Genomic DNA, 24533 nt, shown 5'->3' with positions numbered 1-24533 from the left:
TAAAATATTCTGTTGAGAAAAAGGTAGCACCAAATTCTTATTTCCAGACAAAACCAGGAAGTTGAGGGCTGAAGTCTCATGACAATCTGCAAGCTAAGAATTATTCTTGTAAATTATTAATAGCTGGGATATGAAATCTGTATTTAACATTAGATTCAGAGTTTAACTTAGAAGATCTAATTGTAAAAGATGGCAGCTATAAAAAAATAACAGGAGCACATATGTCATAAATTACATGGCCAACTCCACTACCATTGTTTGCCAAGTATGTCCAAAACTAGTGCCCAGTAGGTGACTTTTACCCCCAAAAGAGTTTCATGCTCATGTCGGAGACCTATGCACAGAGCTGTCATAGGAAGATGTCATTCAGTTTCATCTTTGCTCATACAGAAGAAAAATAACCTTAACTTACTGGTGTTTGAGTCTTAGAATTAAAGGAACAAAAGACAAATCACAGGTACAGCTTTAATTTAGAAGGGAGATGTTTGAAAGGTTTTCTCATTCCATAAAGGGTTTAGAATAAGATTTTTTTTATTATGTGTTAACTTCCATGCGAATACCAGTTCAGAGGCTGATACAAACACTTAAAAGTTGGACCAGGTTCATTCCAACTGGCTATTGAATGATTTGTCCTTTAAGGACTGGTCCTGTCCTGTTTGTCGTCAAACGTCGTCCCTCCCCCTTAATGACTTTAGAAATTAAACTTTTTTCTTTTTCACCCTGAATAAACCAGTTTATTTTAATTGTGTTGGTTTCTGTACCAAGGGGGCTTTTAGGGCAATTAAAGAAGTTGGGTTAGGTTCTTAGGTAACTTTGAAACACATACTTTTGGGTTTGGATTTTTTTCTTCAGTACAGATACTAGTGCCAGTTGAGACAATGACAGTTGAGTATTTTATGCTTCTCTCTCCCTGAACAAAACCTTAATTTTTAGTTTAATGCAGTGCAGGCTTCTTTACCAGAATGCTGTTCAGACTGGCTCATTTATAATCTTGTCTCCATAGCTGTCAGTTACAACTGTAGAAAACTGAGGGGCCCACGTATCCGAATTGTAGATTAAAGTCCATAAACTTGCAGCTTGCTTTACAGTTTTATTCAGTCAGAAGCTTCAGGTGAAGCAGTGGAAACAAATGTATTGTTGAGCAAGAAGTCAAAGCAAAAATAGATGATTACAGCTGTGTGATGGCATTTGAAATGCCTCAAATTCTTACATGTACTCTACTACCCTGAAAGCCTGGTAGAGAAGAAAAACAAAGGTAATATAGCAAGGGGGTTAAGACTTGGGTTTGGTTGTGTTTTTTGAGTAGGAACATACTAGTGTATATATGTGTGCTCCAGAGCTTGAAAAACCTTGTGCTAGCACCCCATGAGAAACACACTGGTGCTTTGCAGCATTACTTAGAATGGCTTAATACATTGTAAATATGCCTGCCATCCACCAACACAAATGCATTCTAAAATAATTTTAATTGGACACTTAGCTTTTGTATTGTTGCTCATTTGTTATGAGCTGCAGGTTTACCATGTTGTTACAGCAGTGTAGAAGAAGATGCTGCTCTGATACAGAGGCCAAAGATCAGTGAGGGTATCAAAGCAGGGATTTCCCACTTCAGAGACTTATGTGAGAATTCCAGCAGATTGTCCAAAGCCAGCATTTCAACTAAGAATTTTCTCACTTTGCCGACAGAAAATATTCACAGACCCTGGAACCTTGTCCATGGCAACAATCAACAAACTCCGAGAGACTTGCAGAGAGAAGTTACTTTCTCAGGGATAACTCACCCCATTTAACCAGGTAGTCAGATACTACAGCAATTGCCACATTCCTCTATTTGCACTGACTAAAGCACACTTTAAGCTTTCCATCGGTTAACTGACACGACCAATTTTTCCTGCCTTTCAAGTAAGTTTTGTTAACACTGTGTAATGTATGTCAGACTTAGTAACTGGAACTGGTGACTCTGTTGTTTGTTGTTGTTTTTAAAGTGTTTTCAGAATAGAACATGATCACTGTCAGGATACTCCTTTTAAAAAAGTCACAGGGCATTTTGTAATGTTAAAGCAGATGTACAAAATCGCATATACTTCCTACTGTGTAACTGTGACACTGCTGTCATTTGTACAAAATAAATTAATTTGTCAGAACCTGTTTCTTGGTGTGAAGAGGGTAAAGTATCTGATCTCATTCCTGGCTGGAATACAAACATCTTCCTTTTTCCTTCCAGCGGCAAAGTGCAGGGCAAGACAGCAATGAGGAACGCAACCTTTATCTTCACTAGCAATTACTCTATGCAGTGTGTAACAGCTCTTCAGGTAAAGGCAGCAGGGAACATGTTGAAGTCCAGGCTATGGAAAGCTGCAGAAACAATTCCTCTATAATCTCTCTTAACAGTTTATATGCTTATTCAGGGTTTTCTCTCTCTAGCACAGTAGGTAAAAAGTGGCTCAAATTAATCAAGTGAGTCAAAATTTTACTTCAATCTAGAAATAGCATTTCTTATTTTGTTTTAAGGGATGCTGTCCTTCTATGTACTGATGTACTGAGGTTGCACTACTCATATTTATACTGTGTACCTAAACATTTTGGGAGAAACAGCCATGAACAGGCTTTTTCCTCGACAGAGTGAGACATCGGGCCTTTAACGCAAATCTAAATCTCCTACCTCTGGGCAGAAACAAGCAATTCAGCAGCCCTACCCCGGCACTAGGCCACTTCCAGCCCTGCTGGAGCCAGGGCCGGTGAATTGCTTTCTTGTCCTTACAGAGCCCTCTCGTGGCCAAATCCTTTCCTTACTGCCACTCGGGAGGAAAGAACCCGAGACCAGTTAGTTCATGGGTTTTATTCTGCCTGTTGAACAAGTATTGTTGAAAGTCTCACCTTTTGACACCACCCTCCTTTTCAGACTATTCTCCAAGCTACCTTCATGCTTTGTCAAGGAAGGCTTTATATTTTTCCTCCCTGCAGATTGAATTTCTTTCATTCCTCAGCAGGGAAAAAAGAACATACCAATTTTTCACAGGAAATAGATGAATGCTCTTCTAGACAAATAAAGACGGCTACTAACAGTATGATTCCAAGCTATCCTATTCTTTATGGTACCAGACAGACAGCTTTCTGCTTGGGTATTGAATTATAAGGATATATGCAGTACCATGCTTACAGTCTGTCAGCAGGTATTAGGAAATACTAGTTTATTCACAACTGGCAAAATCCACACTTTCCAGGTACCTTCAAGGTAGCAGGGCCCACCCACAGCATACCAGCCTTACTGCCCTGCATTCAGTTCTCCTTATCAGAAGAGCAGTGTTCTGTGCAATGTTTCAGCATGCCTTGATTCTGCCCTGCATAGGTAGTACTGTTAACACCAAAACAATACTGCAGGAGGGAAATCAGGGAAGCTTAAACACCGAGGTTCCTTTCCAGCACATCACAGTGCACACAGACCTCAGCAGACATGCACCTCCTACTCTGTGGTGAGAATCCAACTTCAAATTAAAACATAAACTATCACTTCCTCAGTCCTTATACTGAGTATCTTGGCAGCGCTTTCAGAAGGCAATGACATTTTTCAATAACAAGTAATTTAATGGATGAGTTAACTTCTCCAAGTCTTGGGTTACTGATATGCAGAAACTTTACCTGTTTCCAAGCACAAAGTCCAAATCAAGGGACTGTTCCAAAGACGCATACAGAGTTAAGCCTCGCTTTTGTGCCACAGAGAAACAACTTAAGCACTTGTTTAACATAACTCCACACTAAGGATTTGTTTAAAGCTCCCCAAGTAGAGCCAAACCAAAACTTCAGCATTTAAACACTTGACCACTGGGTTAAACAGTGACCAGCAATACTAAGATATACAGAAAAAAAGTGTCTTTATTAGCATTGTTACAGGCAATGCATACATAAGAACTGATCCTTAAAGTGTACAGCCCCCCAGTCAAGGTTAAAGCAAGAGAATCAGCAGATCGAGATCTATATTGTACATGTGTGCAGTAACAGGATCTCTCTGGACCTTCCAACAGAATAGACTGAAATCACTTTACAAAAAAAAGTAAATAAAAATAACACCCATTTTAAAAAAGTACCAGCTCCTAATGAGCTGGGTAGCATCAAAAATATCAAACAGGGGAGTTGTCCAATCATAAAGAGTTCCTGTAAGGTTTGAGTATTGCATCATTCACACCCTGCATATGCCAGGCATTGCGTTTAAAGCTTAGTAAAAAATACACACCTAAGAGACCAGGTGGAGTTTAGATTTTAAACTTCAATTTTGTCAGTTGTTACTAAATCGTTTTGAAATGCATCATCAGTATAATTAACATCATCACTGGATGGTAGCAGTACAAAGAACGAACCTTTTCCCTTTGTTAAGAGTTCTGAAAGTGAGTCAGTGTGAATTAGCAACATCCCTCTCTGGAATCTTTAGCTGACGTGACCTTATGCCAATTCCGCAAAAAAGCACCTTTAAAAACTTTCAGCTTGTTTCTAAGTGAGTAAATATTTCAACTAGTTAGCAAAAATTAAACACCAGAATCTTCAGAAGTTATTTTCTTTGTGCATAGTTAAATGCTGCAAGATGATTTCACATTTAATAAAGCAGACTTTTAAAGAAGAAGCAATTTGCAAGAAAAGGTGTTCCCTTATAATATCAATCTTAGCTCAGGGGAAATGTGTGGGGGAGTTTTCCCAGCCTCTTGCAATTGCTTTTCATCTACACTGGATTTTAGTGCAAGTCATTAAATTGTCTGATATCCAGCATGGCTCCTCTTTCTGCCAATCAAGTAAGCAATCAAGACAATGAGAACAAGACCAGCCAGGGCTGCACCAACTATTATAGGGATCAGCATGTTATTTTCATCCAGCTGACATTCTTCCACTGGAGAGAGAGAGAAAAAGACCGATGTTAAGCACTAGTGCACCAACAGATGGCTACATCCAGAACTCCAGGCTTTTGCTCTTGGCACATAGCTACAACTGGCTCAAGTTCGCATCTAGATTAACTTGCCAACAACCAAAAGGAAGCTAAGTTCACTATGACCATTCAGGATGAAGTCCTTCTCATACCAGTTGTATGCACAATATAGAGATCTAGAGTAATTCTTGCCTTCTCAAGAGCTATTACTCTTAGCTATATACAAGCATAGCTGTCACAAATATATTCATGTGACTCCTCCCACAGCTATTTTGCTTTAATCACAATCACAAAGGACAGCGTTAACTAAAAGAGCTGGTAACTTCCCAGAATTTGCCCTTTTCATATGACTTTCTGTACACAGTTATGAGGGAAAGTTAGCACTTTTCCTTAGCTCTTCTCTGGACCATATGGAAGAAGTCCTAGTTATTTCAAAGCTTTTTATTACATACTTCTCATGCTAGCCTCAGCTCACAACCTCTTACCATGCCACCACCCCATCTGTAGTAGGGCACAGAGACTAAGCGTAACACACCCACAAGCTGACATTTGACTACAGAATAATACGTTTATATTAAAGTGTACTCCACAATTGTTAGGTTCCCTGCCCCAAAATGTAAACATCTTACCTGCCCCAAATTTGTCTCCATCAATCTTGAACACCTGGATCTGAACATTAAATACGTTGACCAGGGCTTTGTCCGTGACCTGGAGATTCTCCTCTGCACTACACTTGTAGGAGTTCCCTACTGTAGCTCTCAGTTCACTCATGCTATTGTTTGATGCTTCAAATCTTGGGACTGCATAAGAGAAAGTCTTATTACAGAAACCTGAAGAGCAGAAGCTGTAAGCTTGTAGACTTTAAATTTGATACATTCATCCCCGACATTTCTAACACATTATTTAATGCAAACAACCCTTAATATTTATAGTATTAGTCACTGAAGGTAGACTTCTTAAAAGTCCCTACCTTTTGCTTCAGAAGGGAGAGTTGTGCTCACATTCACACCTTGCAGGAAGAATTTTTCAGCAGTTGCATTCTTTAAGAAAAGAAAAAAAACAAGCCAGTAGTTGTCATTTAAGCTAATGATGTACAACATAAGCTGTTAACATTCAGGGTCAATTTTGCATGCATTTTGAGAAAGGTTTTCAAAAGATAGTCCACAATTGGGATTAACATCCAGAAGAAGAGCTTCATTGCACTTGAGGAACTATTCCTTTGGGGGAGACAGGAAGGCAGAGCAAATGGGACCTTCACCCCTAAGGCTGCTTACTTGACTCTGACACCAGTGGCATAGTCCTGCCCATGCCTTAACCAGGTTAGTACAGTGATCTCACCTGTGCTACAGATGCAGCTTTGAAGCAGGTCAGTACACCACAGAGATGTAGAGGCTCATTCAATAATAACAGGTCAAGGTGATTGCAATTTGATCAGTCCCACAAGTATTAAAAGGAGTGTGAAGCTCTAACAAACATGGTGCATTCAATCCTCAAGGGTACACAGTACTAATATAGCACTGGAGCAGGGCTGTGGGAAACTGAACTCCCAACCACCATAGGCGGCCATAAGACAGGCACATGTAGCCCTTGGGCTGTGCCCGGAATAATAATGTGGACTTAAATCCAGCTCCAGGCTTGTACGATTAAGTGAGATGCCTACTTGTCACAGGCAGTTGCCCAGGCTGGGCAAGAAGCTTTAGAGTAGTAATACAATCTTAAATTCTCATTCCAAACAAAATACATATATGCATACATATGTATGCGTGCATACATACATATTCTTTCCTCACAACGGTGACCAAGTATGAAACCCTCTAAATCCTAGTATTAAAAGCAAAGGAAGTATTTACTTCTCTTCCTTCAGTTGCATCTTTTTTCTCTCCTACTTGCCCCAGTCAGTTTTCCCACATGAAAAGTCCTGCAGACCCTACAGCTTGTTTTGAGACTCTTACCAATGCAAAGTGGAAGATAACCCTTGTTTTCTCAAAGGTCAGATTCAAGAGGGCAGACGTGTTGTTGCATCTCCCAGAAGAAGTTGTATTATGTGGTATAAAATTCAGCACATCCAAACCAATCTATGAGAGAAGAGGATCAGTTATGACATTCAAAGAGACTAATGCATCACCATATGTTCAGCTGAATTCTGGCTTGCTTATGCTTACATGCACACTCTACACATTACAGCTGACTGGCCAGATACACTAGCCCATAAACTGCACTTGCATTACCACGCTGGCAGAGAACATAGGGCATCTTTGCATGGCTAACAAAGCTTCCTGCAGCCAATAACCTGCTGCTTTCTGCACACTAAACTTCCTTGGTCCTAGCAGCATAAGTAAACACATCACTAACCACTACATCAGGGAGCAAAAAGCTATAAAATACTGCTTGGACATAATGAAGGGAACCACGTGTAAGCACAGTCATCTTACTAATCACTTCAGTTCAAAATGCTTTAGTTTTGCCCATGGGACATGATTTTACACTGTCCTGTATCTGCAGAAGGCTGTGAGTTAAATACGCTTCCCAATCAGTCAGCTGGAAACCTTTCAGAAGCTTTTTGTTGATCCTTATCTGACTCTGAAAAACTCACTCGCCATTACACTAAAATCAGCTGTTCCAGCAGAGCTAGAATGCCACGCGATACATGGCTAGGTGATTTCACGCAATTAAGGTGGCTAAAATGCAGTTGCCATCATAACCAGCTAGTGTACAACCACATACCAGCTATCAGTGCTCCTGGTCTTACCACCTCTCAGTCATCAGCATGATCAAAAAATGCAATGGATTCCTTTGCATCACCACATACAGCATTAAGCAGCTAAATCCTATGCAGATACCACCTCCCCACACCAGGTCCTTCATCACTGAGATCCAGCTTTAATTATGGTTGCTTTTGTATAGTTAGTTTGCCCACACTTGTCCTTGTTACATCAGATTAATCCATGGGATAGGAAAAACCAGCTTGTGATCAAAGGTCCCTCACAACAAAGCTTTACTGGACATCAAGGTTTGCCGACCCCTGGTCACTGTTTCCTATTTGAGGACCTTCAGCAGTCCCTTTGGGATTACTCCTCACTGCTCCGCCTTCCCAGCTAAGTGTGTACCAGGTTTGTCTGTGGAGTTGGCAAGCTGGGCTTTGCATCAACAATGGAGGGAAAGAACCAATACCAGGCTGGACCCTACATAAGCCACGAGGCATGTTTGCTGTCAAAATTGGCCCTTCAGTAGCTCAAAAGCATTAATGTCAAACTCAAGCCTCCTTGGTGCTAGCTGGAAGTTAACTTGTCACAAGCCTGTCCAGTTTTACAGCAGTAATAACCTTCCCTTCTAATAGTCGCTATTTTCATTCAGGTGTCTCAGGCCAAATTCTTGGATTTTTTTTTAAGTTTAAAAAGCCTTGTTTAGATGGCATTTTTCATAACAGGATTCCCCCTACTCATATCTTGATAATTTTTGACTGCTTCTGTGGAACAGCCACGTACATGTACTAGATCTTACAGACAAGTCTAACACTCTTATTGGACAAAAAAACTTACCACTTTCAGTAGAAGAGAACCTTTTGAATTGTCACTAGTCTAGTCAAAGTTAAGCAATTCAAATGGAGTGCTACCATGGATGAACACAACAAAGAACTGTGATTTTAAAAGAAAAAAGTTAGCCTATAATAATTTACCAAGTCTTCAAATCTGAAGGCTTTGAAGAAAGAAAAAAAAAGTATACCTTTTCATCTTTTTTTAGATAGGTGATATTAAGCTGTAACCCCATGTAGGCAAGTACACAGGTTCCATTTGGACCAGTCACATTGTATTTACCAACTGCAGGATTTGGGGGTGATACAGTTGGCACTGCGCTAGTTGTTGTTGGAACCTGGCTAGTAGTCTGTTTAGGAGTTGTAGGCACTACAGCAGTAGTAGAGACCATATCTTCAGCACATTCTGTCTCTGGAGAGAAAGGAAAACAGTCATTACAAAAAAAAAAAGCAGCTGTGGGATGCTCTACCTTTTTATCCTCAAGGGAAAGGAGGACACAATTTCAAGTAGCTTATTCTAATACAAGATAATAAAAGCTGAAAAATGTGATGGTAAAGCATTATTTGAACTCTTGTTACAAAATTTGAGACATTTTTAAAGCCTGGCATGTGAAAGTGACACCTGTGCTGTTATTTACAGAAATTCACAGTGATTGTATCTGCTTTCATTCATGTCTGTCATTTCACTTTGCCATCAAGTCAGGATAAATAACATACTGCTATGCTGACAGAGCCAGTGTTCGGGCTGTATGTTCACAGCAAGGCTAGAATGACTACCGCTCAGACACTCTAGGCACTTGCATGCTAGAAGCAAAAGAACAGTTCTCTTGCCCACTGTTCAAAGTCATCTCTCAGGAGGTATGCTGTTCTCCTTCTCCTCTCTCCCTCAGTTACATTACCAGGTTGTGAGGACCGTATGTCATTATTTTGGAATATCCACTGTAACATTAAAATGCTACTGGACCTGACACCGCTGATAGCAAATGTTCTACTATATCCTTTCAAGTCAATCCCCCCTTTTGTCCTGCCTTAGCAGCTACACACCAGGGGGGTAAGAAGGCTGAGTATGGATGTGCAAGACAGCCTTCTCTTTTCATCCAGTTCAGCAGCAACTTCCAAGGCAAAAGAAGACAGAAGGAGCAGTGACTCAGATTTATTTGCCAGAGTACTCAGAAACAACTGGCACCAAGGTCTTAACTTGATCTGGGAGCAGGCTCCTGCATTGAACATCTAAGCCAAAACCAAAGGTCAGAGCAAAGACGTTACTGTAGTAGAGGCTTCCATGTTCTAAGCGAAGGTCATCTCCCCATGTCAGGGATAACGGCTTGCAACTTTGTGAGGATAACAAATTGCAGCAGCAGTCAATTCTGACTCAAAAGGCCTACTTCTAAAATTTAATCCTTGCAGATACCAGACATCTAAGAAACAGCCTCTACACTTAAACATCAACTGAACTTTCAATTATGGCTCAGAACAAGGGACTCTAATCACACCTAAAGTCACCAGACTCCAACACAGCACGCTTTCCTATTTCTACTCCATTTATGGAAAGTCAGAGCAGAGGGAAGGTGGATGAATGGATGGATGAGTGACACTATCTTCTGTAGACTGATACTGGTCATGTCCCAAAATGGGATCATTTCTTAACAAATAAACCCAACAGCAGCATTACTTTGTATCTCAGTGGAGCATTTCCCCTCCATCTACAAGATCTCAACATGTACAGCCTCTTACTCAAGCTGGCAGAGATGGAAGCAACCAAACCAATTTGAGTGGAAGTTTGCCCTGGGTGGAGTCTTAATGCAGTATTTTTACTGAACCGATTTACACCATAGCTCATAGTAACTCTTTAAGACAAATCCTTACGTCTTTCTCTGACAGCTACAGGAAAGCAGCTGACAAAACTACCAACACACATAAAATGAAAGCCTCCTCCTCTTCAGAGCTGCAGATAATCATTACCATAACCTCAGCCACTAACTTCAAGGTACATCGATAGAAGTTACCACTTCTAGTGATGCAGATACACTAAACACTGACTCTTCATCCCTTCCCTTCCTTTCTGCCCAAATCACCAGCAGAAATATCCTATAATCAAAGAGTTGCTGGGGAGAGGAGAGGTGAGGGAGAATCCCAGATCCAAAGTTTATCAGTAACCAGCTACCACAAGGACAGGTGAAGCCTCAAGTCCACAAGAATGGAAAGAAGGAACTGATCTCAAAGAACAATGTGATTTCAGGGTCAAAAAGACTTAAAAATGAAAAAAGATAAAGTGAGAATTCTTCAACTACCTGAATAATAATTAAAAAAAAAACTTCAACCACCCACAAGAATGAGCTCATTGTGCAGTGGGAATGAAAAAAAAATATCTGGGTGCAGACCCAAGACAGTAATAAAAACTTAGGAATGATAAAGAAAAAACTGCATGGCAGTATGGGTAACAGGAATGTGCAAACAAAAATACCCAAAGCAAATAGCTTGAACTCAGACTAGGGTCTACTCCAGGATTACAGAAAATGTTTTGGTTTTTTTTTCTGAGGATCAATAGTTTCATCAAGACAGTGATACCTCAGGATGGAGAAAACCAAACATGGAGAAGTGCCCATGGCAAATTAAAGCATTTTTATTAATCTAAACCAGAAGTACAGGAATAGAAAATAAAGCAAAATGCTGACAAACTTATGTTGCATAAAAAGCACCCTCCAAAAATAATGAAATATTGATATATATATTTTTTTTTACCAAAGGACTACACAAGAACAGGTAACAGGCTAGCTTAAAAGTATTACACAGTAGGGAGATTTTACTAAAGTTTTGTAGACATGTAAGCTGGCTTTTCCCAGTTTCATGGCCTATGTTCAAGCCTGATAACTGATCACTTATGTTTATCTGGTGTGATAACTGGATCATGATATCAATTAAAAATGAGCGAGTTCTGAAGACTGGAGTAATAGAAATCAGATATTTTTTTTTTTTTAAATGAAAAATGTAGGTCCACATCTTTGCTGCAAACCAGCTCACTGCACGGAAAAGGTTTGATCAAGAGAGGATACACATTGAAATCCAAGCCAGTCATGTGAGGCAGCCATTAAGTAAGTTAATGCCATTATTATCATGCATCAGGCAAAGTATTTTTCAGAGATATGGGATATACTCCTGTTCAATGTATGGATGCATTGAACAGAAGGCACCTGTTCAATGCATCCATCCCAAGTGAGTACTGACTACCCTAGTTTTCAAGATTCATTTCAATTTAACAGGTGCATAAGTTGGATTAGCAGCATAAGAAAAGTTCTACACTTTCCACAGAAGATAAAGGTTTTCTACTTGCCCCAAAAGCAAAGCAAAGACTTGTCACTCCTTAAGACAACAGCACGGGTGATCAGTTTATATGGCTCTTCAGGTTTGAAGAACATTGCCACAAAAACAAAGGACTTGAACATTCCATGAAGTAGCTTGTCTTCTAATCATTATAGCAGTGAAATTACAAAATGCTTTTCAATACAAGCAATCAGGATAAAGTTGCTTTGTGATCAAGTCAGAGAAAAAAAATATCACTGTTGCAGCTTACACAAAGCCTCCTGTAGGAAGGCATACAGATCTGTTCCCTATAAACTAGTTCTCTATTGTCTGCCATTATATCACTCATTTTCCCCAGAGCACACAGTAAGTCATTCAAATCACTTCAATAGAGACATAATACTTGGAAGTTATCAGATACTTCTTAAAAAAGTATTTTGGCCGTATGCCCAGCTGACCTACTGCAACACATGTTTACACACGTAAATACTCATGAACAGAAGGAATGTTCCACAATACATGTATAAAACCCATGGGAACACAGTGCACTATCTTCCAGTCATGGATGCTGAAAACCCTACAGATAAAACCCAAAGCAGGTCCCCTCATTTCAAAAGATGCTGCTATGAGAGCTTCAGATCCAATTTGTACCTACCTAAATATGATGAGTCAGGACTTAGAAATAACCTATTACTGGAAATATTAGCTTATCAAGTATATTTTCTGCTACAAGATACCTACTGTTCATACTGAAAGTGCCATTTGTGAGATAGGCTTCCAAGGTAACATTGCTAAAAGTAACATTCACATTCTTCATATTGACTTGCTTGGATCTGACGCATCTGTATGTTGTGCCTATATATGCCTGAATAATAGTTCTATGCGATACTCTCTTCACTCCTGTAAAATGATTACATTGCATTAGTATGTAAAAGTATTTACCGAAACAAATCAGTATTACATCTGGAAGGGTTACACAATAAGAACAGGAAGTTTTCATTTTACCTGCAGTTGAGTTATGGAATAAAGTTGCATCTGAGAGATTGTAGTGGAAAACTAGCTCTTCAACTTGGTACTTGTCTGCTTGTTCTGAGAAGTTCAGACTTAATGAATGTCCTGCTCCAAAATCCAATACCAGTAGTGGATGAGATGTGTTACCTTTACCACATGAGCTCTGTGGGCCTACTGTAGCATTTTGTGGAAGAAAAAAGTGTGCAAACTGTGGGGTAGAAAACAACACAGATGTAAATGAGCTTTTCCTTACTGCTTTTTAAATATCCTATGAAAATGTTACAAAACATAAGAGCTGACGTTCATATGTGCTATGTCTACTTCTATACCAGTATGTAGCAAATAGCATTTTTCTGGCACTCCGATTTCTAAGACTACCACCCTCTGAAATTTGTGGACAAAACAGTAATACGGCACTTTTTAGACTTCCCTCTCAGCCCCCACTAAACTAGCGCTATAAATTTGCATGTACTTCAATACAAGGTGAATCAAATCTGGCAAACTCTGGATGTGTAAAAAACAGGAGGAAATGTAAGCTTTGCTTCTTGTAGTACAATTGAGTAAGAACAAAAGCAAGTGGTACAGCCTACACAGTTTGGCTATAATACTTTTGAGTTTATTACATATTGAGAAGTAACATGATACCTGAAGATCAATACAGTGTTTGCTGAAATGTTCTGAGCTTACTGCTTACACAAAGAAACGGCCAAGAGCATGTTATGAAAGTAGTCACCTCTGAATACAAACTTACATATCAGTGTCAGGAGGACTGCAACCATCTGTACCACTGAAAAAGTGGACTATGCAATATAGCTCAAAACACGCATAGCCAGTGCACCACTGGCAAAGTAATAGGGTTTTTTATTTTTTAATTCCACATCATACTGATTGCTAGGAAAAAAAACCATCATCGTCAACAAGAGTGCCTCAAAACATGCAGCTGCAATGAGATAATAAATAATCAACAATTCCTGTTCAGTAGCAAAGATACCAAGAAAGTAAACTGAGAAGCAGAGTACTTGTAAACAAAAAATCTCAACTTTCCAATAACAGGCTTATGCTGTTAATATGGAACAACTTGTAAGCACTGCACTGGTCTGCAGATACAATGAAATCTAGAGATCTGCTAAGCAAGATCAGATTTCAGGCAAGTTTAAAAATTACATGCCAACAGCCATTTCAGTTCAGATTTAGTCCATGTGAGTATGACCAAGTTCACAGAAGTTGACTGATCTTTACAGTTCCGGTGAAAGCCATTTTAGCTACCATTTAGTGGTATTTCAGTCACAAAATTAATTCCACACATGTATTGTTTGTGGTGTTTCAGGCAGCTTTAACACTGTTTAATTAGAAGAAGCATCAATAATAACTTGATGCAACATGACTGGAAGGGAGAAAATCTTTTCTGAAGTGGTTTTTATGCTTAGGTATTTGTTCAACGCTTAAGTACTGTGCACTTGCAGAAATACCACACAGTTTATAAACACAAATTAGAGACAAACAGGGAAGTATTCCCCTTACCTCTTTTTGCCCATTGCTTTTGTACTCCACTGAGAAGGCTACTGTCATATCAGCAATTATGCAGATCTTACCACTCTGATCTTTCACCTCAAATGAAGAGGAAGCCTGTAAAAAGCCTGTTAAGAATGACAAGTGGTTAATTTTGTGTCATATAATCTTTTTTGATCCCAAACAGAGAAAGATGTACAACTCTACATTTGTGCGTACATCCCAAACAACAGTTTCATTTGGAAATTTGGGTATTAATGGTCTCTATACTATCTTCAACATCTCTCGTACACAGATGGCAAATTTAAAACACCATATATAAGAAGACAAAGCCACCCAAACTGAAACTGTTGCCATGCTGGGTCCTCAGAGGGCAAGAAAAGCTTGCAACAAAAACCAGTCGTAGCCTTCAAGGCAGCTGATCAGTGTTCATCCTACACAGCTTCAGCCAGAACTGACTTAGCATATATGATCTTGCATGCCTACAGCACTCGGCCTTCCCCCCACAACACACCACACAGCCTTCGTTCCCGCTGTACCAGGACACTTGGCTGTACATGCCCTGATTGCAGCATTAAGAAAGCTTGGATTGACTGCTGACGTTTTAGAGGGACTGCCAAAAATAGACGATGGACCATGCCACCTTCGCTTCACTGTCATCACCCTCTCTGCACTTGGGAGGAGGATGGGGGCCAAGACCTTGACACAGGCAGATGTTATGTGTTCCTGACTGGTTTAAGCCGACCTCAGACTGAGCTGCACACAAGAGCACAGCTTTTCCCCCAGTCACTGCCCTCCAGCCCACCAGTACTGACCCCACTAGTACTGACTTAACAGGGTCAGAACTTACAGCAAGAGGAGCACAGGATTATCCTTTCTGACAGCAGATCAGCATCCACTGCCAATGAAGCTTCACGAAGGGAATGTGTTGCAGCAGGCTGGATGCAGCCAAAAAGCTGTTTATCTCTTACTTCATTTGCAGTATGGGCTAACTGGACAGAACTCCTGAATCTAAAATCATACCAAGGTCTTTCAAGTTAATTTTCTTTTTTTCTGGTTCTTAACTTGTCACAACACACACAGCCAAAGTAAACCTCACGGCAGAAAGCCTGCCTGATTCTCATGCTACCACTTCACCAGCCTGCATTTCCAACAACTTCAGTCTTGCAGAAAACCTGATACAGAAAAAAAAACATCTGCAAAACATAAAGCATTCTATCTCCAGCAATCAAGCTTTAGAGTCAAACACACTAATCCATTCAGCTGCTGATATAGCAAAAAGGCTCGGCTGACAGATTATCCATTAGCTAGCTTCCTTCCCCAAGTAGTTTTTAAAATGCAAATCCTAATTTTAAAACTTTTCACTCCAAAACTATGGTACATAGACTTGTACTAAGACTATTATTAGGAAAAATTTGACTCCTGTCAGCTGGACTTTGATAGAAGGCCCTTCAGTTGTAGGAATACAGCGGAAACAATTTCTTTGGCACTCGGCAAGCATTTTCCCTTGTTTCTTTCCCCTTAGCAACAATATATCCTTCCCCCAGCACCAAAGGGAGGCAGAGCTTTAGCTGGAATTAATAAACTTTACCCAGTTGTTTGAAGAGTCCAGACCTGAAACCAGAGATAGGCAGAAGAGAGAAATTTCTGGAGAATGGATAGTGTAAAAAACTGGTGTTTCAAACCAAAACTACTACATTTGCCCTTCTGTGCAGCTCAGTGTTCATTCAGGAACATATATTCACAAAGATGATGTTACTTATTGCAGTTCAGGGCAGCACTAGAAACAGCTGATGCTCTTCCACATGGAAGTTTCAACTTGCAAAGTTTCCTTCGATTTGAATTTACATCTGGAACTTGTTTACATTTTACCCAAGCACTTGTTTTCCCAATAGCAATCTGCTTATGATTTCTTGAAGATTTCTGGCACAGCATAGAAAACAGCGTAGAAGCAGGGAATAAAGTCCATGGCTACTTGAACTAACACTACCAATGGAAAACGTGCTAGAATGAAAACATTCATTGTGCATGCTGACTCCCTTGTTTGATAGCTATTAAAAGCCATTTTAAAGCTAAAAATAAACAAGTAATAGGCAGAAAAATAAAAAAAAAACACAAAAAAAACCACAAAAACTCAAAACCCACAAAACCGAAACAGATTTAAAAATAAATGCAGAAAAACAATTCAGAAAAATTTTGTTGACCTAAAGGAAAATGTGACAGACACTACAGATGATTCAGAGAACAACGGAAAACAGTGCAGAGATACCAGAAAGCATTAAATGGGAGAGAGATACCGGGAATTAAGAGATTACAAATCAATAATAGAGAATAAGGGGTGAGAACAAACAGTAGGAAATACCACCTGCCTAACTGCTGCATTTTTGCCAGGTTAAGTTCATAAAATGCTATGAATCCCGATTTCGCTAGTGTGAAACAAACTTTAAAACCCCATTTTTCCTTAAGAAGAGTTCAGCAGTTACTGGATTTGCAGTGTCAGTGACAAGACAAATGCATCCAGCACGAGACACTGAGCTGTCCTTGATGAAGTGGCAAGAGGGCTGCTTCACTGTGCATAAGCTGATGGCAATAACAGCGACACCTGTGCTACAGCATCATCTGCTCCCATGGTCTTGAAGGAATGCAGATGAAAGAATGAAACACGAGGGATGTAGGAACAGAGAAAATTCAGAACACACGGAGAACAACAAATCAAGACACTGAGGGAAGGAAGGTCCTGCCTACTTTTCACTCCAGCCAGTCTAGGGCAGAGGAACAGCTCACTGGGCTTTGCAGGAAAGCAGCCGTTGAGTTTGCGCAGGCAGTTTAAGTGTGGACTAGTGATTAACGCATGAATCATCACCAGCCCACAAATAGCAAGAGCCTACAGTCAAAATGTCAGGAATACAGAAAAGCAAACTGATCTTGAATTAATCTGTCCTGGGAATATTTCTAATTAAGTTACATAAACCATAGCTCAATTTTATCATTGCAGATCTACAACTTGAGATTACTGCTTGTACTTCTCGTAACAATATCATTCTTTGCTATTCAACACAAAGGCTGGTACAACCTTCAGTTTCTTAACTTCAGACTTCAAATGTTCCTCATAATAAACTGCAGCACCCTATATGACAACAACCTGTGTTAGAGCAAGGGCAGTACTACAGTGGCAATGTGCACCCACAGTCCAGAAAGCCAACTGTATGTTAGAGCATAACCAACAGGTTACAGGAGCTGATTCTGCTTCTCTACTCTGCTCTCATGAGACCTCACTTAGAGTACTGTGTGCAGTTCTGGCGTTCCCAACATAAGAAGGACATGGAGCTGTTGGAGCATGTCCAGAGGAGGCCACAAGGATGACAAGGGGGTTGAAGTACCTCCTGTTATGAAGACAGGCTGAGAAAGTTGGCGCTGTTCAGCCTGGAGAAGAGAAGGCTGCGTGGAGACCTCATAGCAGCCTTCCAGTATCTGAAGGAGGCCTATAAGGATGCTGGAGAGGGACTCTTCATGAGGGACTGTAGTGATAGGACAAGAAGTAACAGATTCAAGCTTAAACAAAGGAGATTTAGATTGGATATAAGGATTGGATATAAGTTCTTTATTGTGAGAGTGGTGAGGCACTGGAACAGGTTGCCAAAGGAAGTTGTGAATGCTCCATCCCTGGCAGTGGTCAGGGCCAGGTTGGATGGAGCTTTGAGTCTAATGGAAGGCATCCCTGGCAGGGGTGTTGGAACTAGATGATCTTAAGGTCCCTTCCAAACCCAACCATTCTGTGATTCACACAGCTGAAGAGCTCCTAGACTTTTCAATAGCAAAAAACAAGTTTTGTGACGTTTATTATTCTCTTAGCTGGAAACACTGTATTGCAGATACCTAGTAGAGGAACCACCAGAAAAGTACCAGCATCAGAGAAATTCCACTTCCTTTGTATTTCAATAGGTGCTGGAAAACAGCTGCTACGTATTTACTCTAGCTGTGTATTTTCAATTGAAAATCATAGGATAATCTCTCCCTTTATACCTTTATAACTTTCTAAAGTTAAGAGCCTCATGCAAGAAAAGATCAAAGGTACAACTGTTGAAGCAACAGCTAATTATGTCACTTAAACTAAATCCAGCATCCTTCCTTATCTAACATACCTACATTAAAAAAAAAAAAAACAGAGCATATCAACATTGAGATATAGTAAACAAGTCAAAACAAAGACTTCTTTGGTATGTAACAATTTATCTTAAAGAATTCTCCTCAGAAAGAGTTGTTTTAAACTACAAACTACAATGCTAAGAAAACAATCTAGCACATCTGAACAATCTAAATCAGAGCCTTTTTGAATATGGCTCTTAGAAAGCCATATTCCCCATCTCTTGACCACACAAAGATGACTTTCGGTTTCAACCTTATAATAACTGAAATCTTGTTAGCCAAGCACATCTACCCTTGAGTTATTCTCCCATTTAATGGAAACCTACTGCGGGTGAAAGATGAATGGTGCTGTGCTCTAAAAAACCCAAGCATACATCAGTGGCAATTGTTTGCACTGCCTGCTTGCAAAGAGAACTCCAGCTACTATAGTTAATAATTTACTTTGTCTCAATTTTTTATTAGAAACACAGAACATTGACAATAAAGACCTAAACACAAAAGATACTTTTTTTTAATTTGGGGTTTGTTAATATAGTTATGTTTCCCACATAAGTAAAACTCCTAGTATCTTTCTTCCTCTCTCGGAAGAAAGGACAGCAAGCTACCCAAATCAACCTGGGTACATATTCCTCATCATCAGTAGTTTGAGCAATACAGGTATCTTGTGAATGGCGCTGTTTGCAGTTACATCAAGTGACTATGGCATTAGGGAGGAAAACCATGGGTGCAGCACAGCCCAGCTAACCTAATCACTCTCATATATGCTGCGACAGTCGCTCAGAGCATCACACCTACAGCCTGGTCATACACATCAAAGACTCCTCGGCTACAGCCTACCCTGTAATTACTATGCAGCAGTAATCTGCAAGTAAGGGATGCTTGCTGACAAACGCCAGCACTACACAATCATTCTGTATCTAAGCTAGTCACTACTGTGTTGCCCAGCACCTTTGCCCAGAGGTTCTTAGGGTATACACAGTGAACACTGCTATCTATGGGGCATTAATCCAAGGAGATAACAAATGCTAGTTCTTATCTAAAAAGACCATTTATTTTCTGTTGTACAGAAGCGATCAGTAATTTACTCATTCTGATGGCTTGAAAGGATCCTGTCATCTCAGTGTGAACAAAGTGGTGACCTTAGACCCCTAAATCTATGCCAGAGAAGAGAATGGAAAAATCCCTGAGGAGCTATGCTCTCCTCTGATGACCTGTCTTCTAATGTAAGTACCAATCCCAGAGGGACACTTAGTACATACAAGTCCTTTTTCAGAAGACCAAGTCACAATCACTTGCTTACAATCCAAGATCTATACTACCTGGGGATAGTACAGAAAAAGACCTGTAATAAAAATACATTTTTTGAAAGATCATTCTATTTACTAACCCTGACATTTCTGGGGAACAACTGAAAGCAGTAAAATCCATTGACAGACTTGATGCATGAACAACTCTGCATGAGACAAGATAGTTTTCATAAAACTGAGTTACACTTACCTGTTACCAACACATTCTGAAGACTGAATGCAGGCTACCTGGAAAGCCTAACAGGAAAACATAAGGCTGGACCCATTTCAACTGCTGTTGGAGACACTTGAACACAAACACAGTGGTGGAAAGGGTGAACAGAGCTTAATTCAAGGATGGATGAAAGTAGTTTAGGAGAGAAGAGAACCAGCTGCATGTGTGCAGGTACAGCACTTGATTATATCAAGTTCCTGATCCAGGCCTGGAAGATACACCCTTGTTGGCTAACAGACAAATTCATGCAGTCTCAGATTATGAGATTATTGATATTGGTGATTTCCATTAAGGCAGCAAGCATTTTGCTTCTCAATTTAAGTTTGGAGCCTGAATAACCTCTGTCTTTATAAGCAAATTTATAAAAGTACAAAAGCATTAAAAATGAAAGGTTATTCAGCAGCTGTGCACTTGCCATTTAGCCAGAGAATTGCACAACTGCATTTAGTCATATGAACCTTTTTTTACAGTTTCCTATCTAGAGGAAGGAAGTCTTGGGATGGTTCTACAGCAGCTGATTACATGAGTGCACTGGAAGGTCTGAACTCCTGCGGCTAGACCCTTTTCAGCATTCACACAAGTCCATTTTGCACTTGCTCTGGTTAGCGCTGCTGTATCATGCCACAAAACTAACACACGTCCTTCAAGATAGCTGGCAGGCTCAAATAACATTTGGAGGAAGAAGCACTGTCTTAATTTAAAGACAAGGCCTCACCAGAGGAAAGGATATTGGAAAAAAGATAATACAACTGCCTCAGTAAAAACATTCTCCTAGTCCTATTGAGAAGAGAGTAGATCTCACCTCTGTCAAGGAAAGTAAAGACATACTGGTGTTGCCATATTACACAGACTGAATTCTGCCTTGTTAAGAAATCAGAAGTTACTGAAGTTACAGATACAAGAAAACTCAGTACAAGATACAAGAAAACTACATTTAGTGTGGGCTACCGTGCTCAAACCTGAACTCTGGAGAGGGAACAGCTAGGTAAGTGCTGACTGTGCAGAGCTGAACCACATTTGGAACTCTGTACTCTACTGCCAGCATGCTGCTAACACTCTCACACTTTGAAATACAGTAGAGAAAGTAATACTGACAGGAGTCAGTGGTGCTGTCAAGTGACAGGAAGGTTAAAAAACCGTTACCCTGAGATTGAAAAGGACACCAGTCAATCTTATAGTCAGATGCACAAAAAAAAGGTGGAAGCTTGATTTACCAAAACATAAGGCAAATTTAAAAACATATAATTTAGAATTAAGATAATGCAATGAAGCATTCAAATAGTTGTTGTAGCTATTGCCACTCTCATATCCAAAAGGGTCTCCTGCCAAGCTCAAGAGAATAAATGCCAAGAAATCCATTAGGGCACCAAGCTTCCTCAAGGAATTTTTAAAAATCACATCTGATAGAGAAGACAAACTGTTGCAGGTAAGCTGCAACAAGCAAAAGCAAGGTGTGCCTTCTTAGGGCTAGAAATCAGTTACCTTTGAGACAGCTTAACAGAGATAACAGCAGTTAACATCTCAATAAGGTATCCATCTCTTTTTTGAGTAGGGTTCCTCTGTACCTAGAGGCAATCCTTCAGTTTATTGTCTGCCCCTGATTAGAAAATACCCTGTTCACTAAGAACAATCTAGAAGCTGGTTTCACCAAAGACAAAACTTCTCAGTCAGCCTGAATGGGAACCTAGGGACCATATCTTAAAAGCAGCATATCAGGGAGCCTGTAGAGGTTTTCACTCAGCAAGTAAGGAGTTGCTTCTTAAGTCAGAAAAGCTGCCTTAGTCAAAGCTGAGTAACCTATCACAGGAGGACAGCCTTGGACTAGCATGCAAATTCAGATCCTTAGAGACTGTGTCAACACTCTTAAAGAAGTTATCAAGCAAACACAATGTTAAGGACAGCATTTGGTAAAACCACGCTTTGGAAGTCACACATTAAAGTCATTATATTTTATGAAAACTAATTTATACTCTGCCTCAATCCATACAGCTAGCAACACCAAAACTGGGTGAAACAATACAACACCAAATTACTCACTGGCGGGAATTTATTATCCAAATTTCTCTCAACTATCCCTACACTGGTAGCAAGGTTTGAAATTCCCCTTCGGACAAGAGTTGTGCAATAGAAACACGTGGATTATGTGTCAGTAACCCTGAAGTGGCATCACACTACCTTGGTCAAGCTCATTTTTCCTTCCCCAAATCTCAGACTCTTTCATTAGTTACTAATACTAAATCCACGTCCGACCCTAAACTTCGGTTTTCGGAAGTGTTTTCTGTTGCATTTGTTGTCTCAGTAAGGGGAAAAAAAGCCTGCTGGTGCTCTAGGAGTCAAAGAGCACAAGGCGCAACGTTGGGCTTGGCACACAACCCAACTATCCCATTGTGCTCAACAACAGACAAGCACCATCTTCCTCCACATTTCAAAAAGCAGCACCTAAATTTGAGGGGAGGCATTTAATTTCCTGTAGTCCTCTTTCCCTGTATTACCACAATTTTTTCATTCCAGATGCACACTTGATACAAGTGAGGAAATGCATCATGAAACACTTCATGCTGATACATGAAATATTCAGCTTGGTGCTTGCTGCTCAGTGTGAATGTAAAACCGAAACAGTAAGCGAGGCGTGGTGAGGTATTCTGAAGGAATAAAAAACTTCTTTTGTCCCAAAGTCAAGACATTGCCAAACAAGCTTTTACATCTGACCCACCCAGGCTAATCCTTCAGCCTCCCGTGATCATTACCTTATCCACACTCAGATGACTAAAAGGCTGCAGATGAGCTAAAAACTCCTGAAGAACTCAGATCCTATCTTCTTATCTCTGAATTCTCCCCTCACTACAGCCCAAGCCCTGCCACTCTGGCAGACAATGGAAGAGGTGATCTGTACTCCAAGAAGGAGTCTCTACATGCAGCACAAAGATTATTCCTGGGACTGTAAAGTTATGTAGAAACACCCAACTACTAGACATCGGTGCAAAGTCCCAACTGTCAGTAAATAGTTTCTCTGTGGTAAAATAAACTAGTCTGCTGCCTCAGCTGCAGAAACTTAACACATTTAGCATGCCAGAAAGTGTCAAAACCTAACACAGTGAATTATGTTTGTAACCACTAGTTAAGCAGGGGAGAAGCTACCACAGTCCTATAACCTACAGTCTGTGGTACCACTTAAAAACTATGCAGCCTAATTAGAAAGCAAACAAAATTCTTCATTTAAGCCATAACTACATTAAATAAGCTAAACAAAGAATTCTCACTGCAACACCAGTTCAATGCCACTTAAGCTACCAATACTAACTAAAAATCCAGCATGACAGCGCTGTAAGTCACTGTGGTCACTAGACTGGCTAACAAGGGCTGGATATTTGAGCCACTCAGTGCCCTCTGTGACTGACACCTTTTGGGCTCAGTGAAACTGAAGTACCATCAACAATGATAAAGATATTTACTACCAAAGAACAGTTGAAAGAGTTCCAAAGACTATCACAATCTCCAAAATGACAGCAGATAGCCATTCTCAACTGCTGCTTTACTCTGGCAGTATTTTTGCTGGCCGCTGAGGAAGTTTCCTTTGCTGCCAAAGCCACATTCAGAAACTTGATAGTGTCGCATGATGTGGCTTTCAGAGCAAGAAAGCTGAAGCAACACAGTTATTAGTAAACAGGCAAGACACTTCCTCACCAAACAGTCTTGCTGCACTAACAAGCCTTCTCATCAAGCACTAAAATCTCCCTATCCCAGCGACATGTCAGACTTCACTCACGGTATGGCAGGATGGAAGACATTAAGTAAGGGAGCATTACACGCTTTATAGGAAAGGGCTACTTCCTAGCAATGACATCAGTAATTCCTGCGTCTCCATGTCTCGTAGGAGGCAGAAGCGTGATTTCAGGATCTTCCCAGAGCGCTGTCCATAGATCCAGGGCAGATACTCAGCGAGTGTTCCCGGGCACCACACCAAGCGCAGCCGCTGCCGCCTTCATCCTTCCCCTCATACCTCCCGCAGCTGTCAGAGGCTCTCGGGCGCCGCAGGCCCCATGCAGTTAGAGGGAAGCGATGACCTCCCAAGGTACCCGCGACCTCCCAGCAGCCGGGAGCTGTGCCCGGCGACCCCCAAGGACGGGCCACCCCCAGTTCCCCGCGCCAGGCCGAGGCCCGGCTGGGTGCCGCCGCGCCCAGGAGGCCCGGGACCCCCTGCCCCCAGTTACCGGCTCGGAATAGCAACAGCAGGTGGGCGCCCGCGGGCGGGTTTCCAGTGACAGCAGGTGCCGCGTCCAGAGCCGCCGGCCCCGGGGCCACGCCAGGCTGCGACGACTCCCCCCGGGCCCGGGCCCGCGCCCCCTCCGCCCGCCACCCCGCCAAAGGCCTTGGCCGCCTCGTCCCTGTCCTTACCGAGCAGGGCGGCCGCCGCGAGCAGCCGCCGCGCGCCCTGGGCGCGAGCCATGTCGGGGGCACGGGGCAGGGCGAGGCGAGGCGGCACCGGCGGGTGCGCGGAGCGGGAGCAGCGGGTACAGCGGCTGGGGGCGGCGGCTCACCGCGCCGGAGAGACTGGCGACGGCCCCGGCCGGTCATATGACAGCTGACGTCACCCGGGCCCGC

General features: G+C 41.2%; 2 protein-coding genes across 3 annotated transcripts in view; one reads left to right on the top strand and one right to left on the bottom strand.

Moving 5' to 3' along the window:
* The window catches only part of GRTP1 (growth hormone regulated TBC protein 1), a 37057-nt gene extending 34847 nt beyond the window's left edge, over positions 1-2210 (top strand). For both annotated transcript variants that reach the window (XM_062606948.1, XM_062606947.1), the window contains exon 8: positions 1687-2210. In XM_062606948.1, coding sequence (XP_062462932.1) covers positions 1687-1776 — 90 coding nt within the window. In that variant the 3' untranslated portion in view covers positions 1777-2210. The remainder of the gene's footprint in view (positions 1-1686) is intronic.
* Positions 2211-3855: 1645 nt separating this feature from the next.
* Positions 3856-24477, bottom strand: LAMP1 (lysosomal associated membrane protein 1). Its single transcript, XM_062606946.1, has 9 exons — positions 24327-24477; positions 14277-14392; positions 12750-12963; positions 12486-12644; positions 8636-8856; positions 6865-6987; positions 5883-5952; positions 5542-5712; positions 3856-4876 (listed from the first exon to the last, which is right to left on the bottom strand). Exons 1-9 carry the CDS (start codon positions 24376-24378, stop codon positions 4737-4739), a joined length of 1266 nt encoding a protein of 421 aa, XP_062462930.1. The 5' UTR covers positions 24379-24477; the 3' UTR covers positions 3856-4736.
* Between the last annotated feature and the right edge of the window lie 56 nt (positions 24478-24533).

This window comes from Pezoporus occidentalis, unplaced genomic scaffold, assembly GCF_034315485.1.
Source record: "Pezoporus occidentalis ecotype Australia unplaced genomic scaffold, CSIRO_AGI_Poc_V1 ctg99, whole genome shotgun sequence".
Lineage (NCBI taxonomy): Eukaryota > Metazoa > Chordata > Aves > Psittaciformes > Psittacidae > Pezoporus > Pezoporus occidentalis.
The sequence above is the reverse complement of the archived record's forward strand: the minus strand, read 5'-3'. Positions and strand labels throughout refer to the sequence as shown.

Coding starts and splice junctions, on each gene's coding strand:
- LAMP1 (XM_062606946.1), bottom strand. CDS start 24,378: ATGGCTCGCGCCCAGGGCGCGCGGCGGCTGCTCGCGGCGGCCGCCCTG. Junction 5,953..6,864: donor TTATCTTCCACTTTGCATTG/GTAAGAGTCTCA, acceptor CTTTTCTTAAAG/AATGCAACTGCTGAAAAATT. Junction 5,713..5,882: donor TCTCCCTTCTGAAGCAAAAG/GTAGGGACTTTT, acceptor TCTCTTATGCAG/TCCCAAGATTTGAAGCATCA.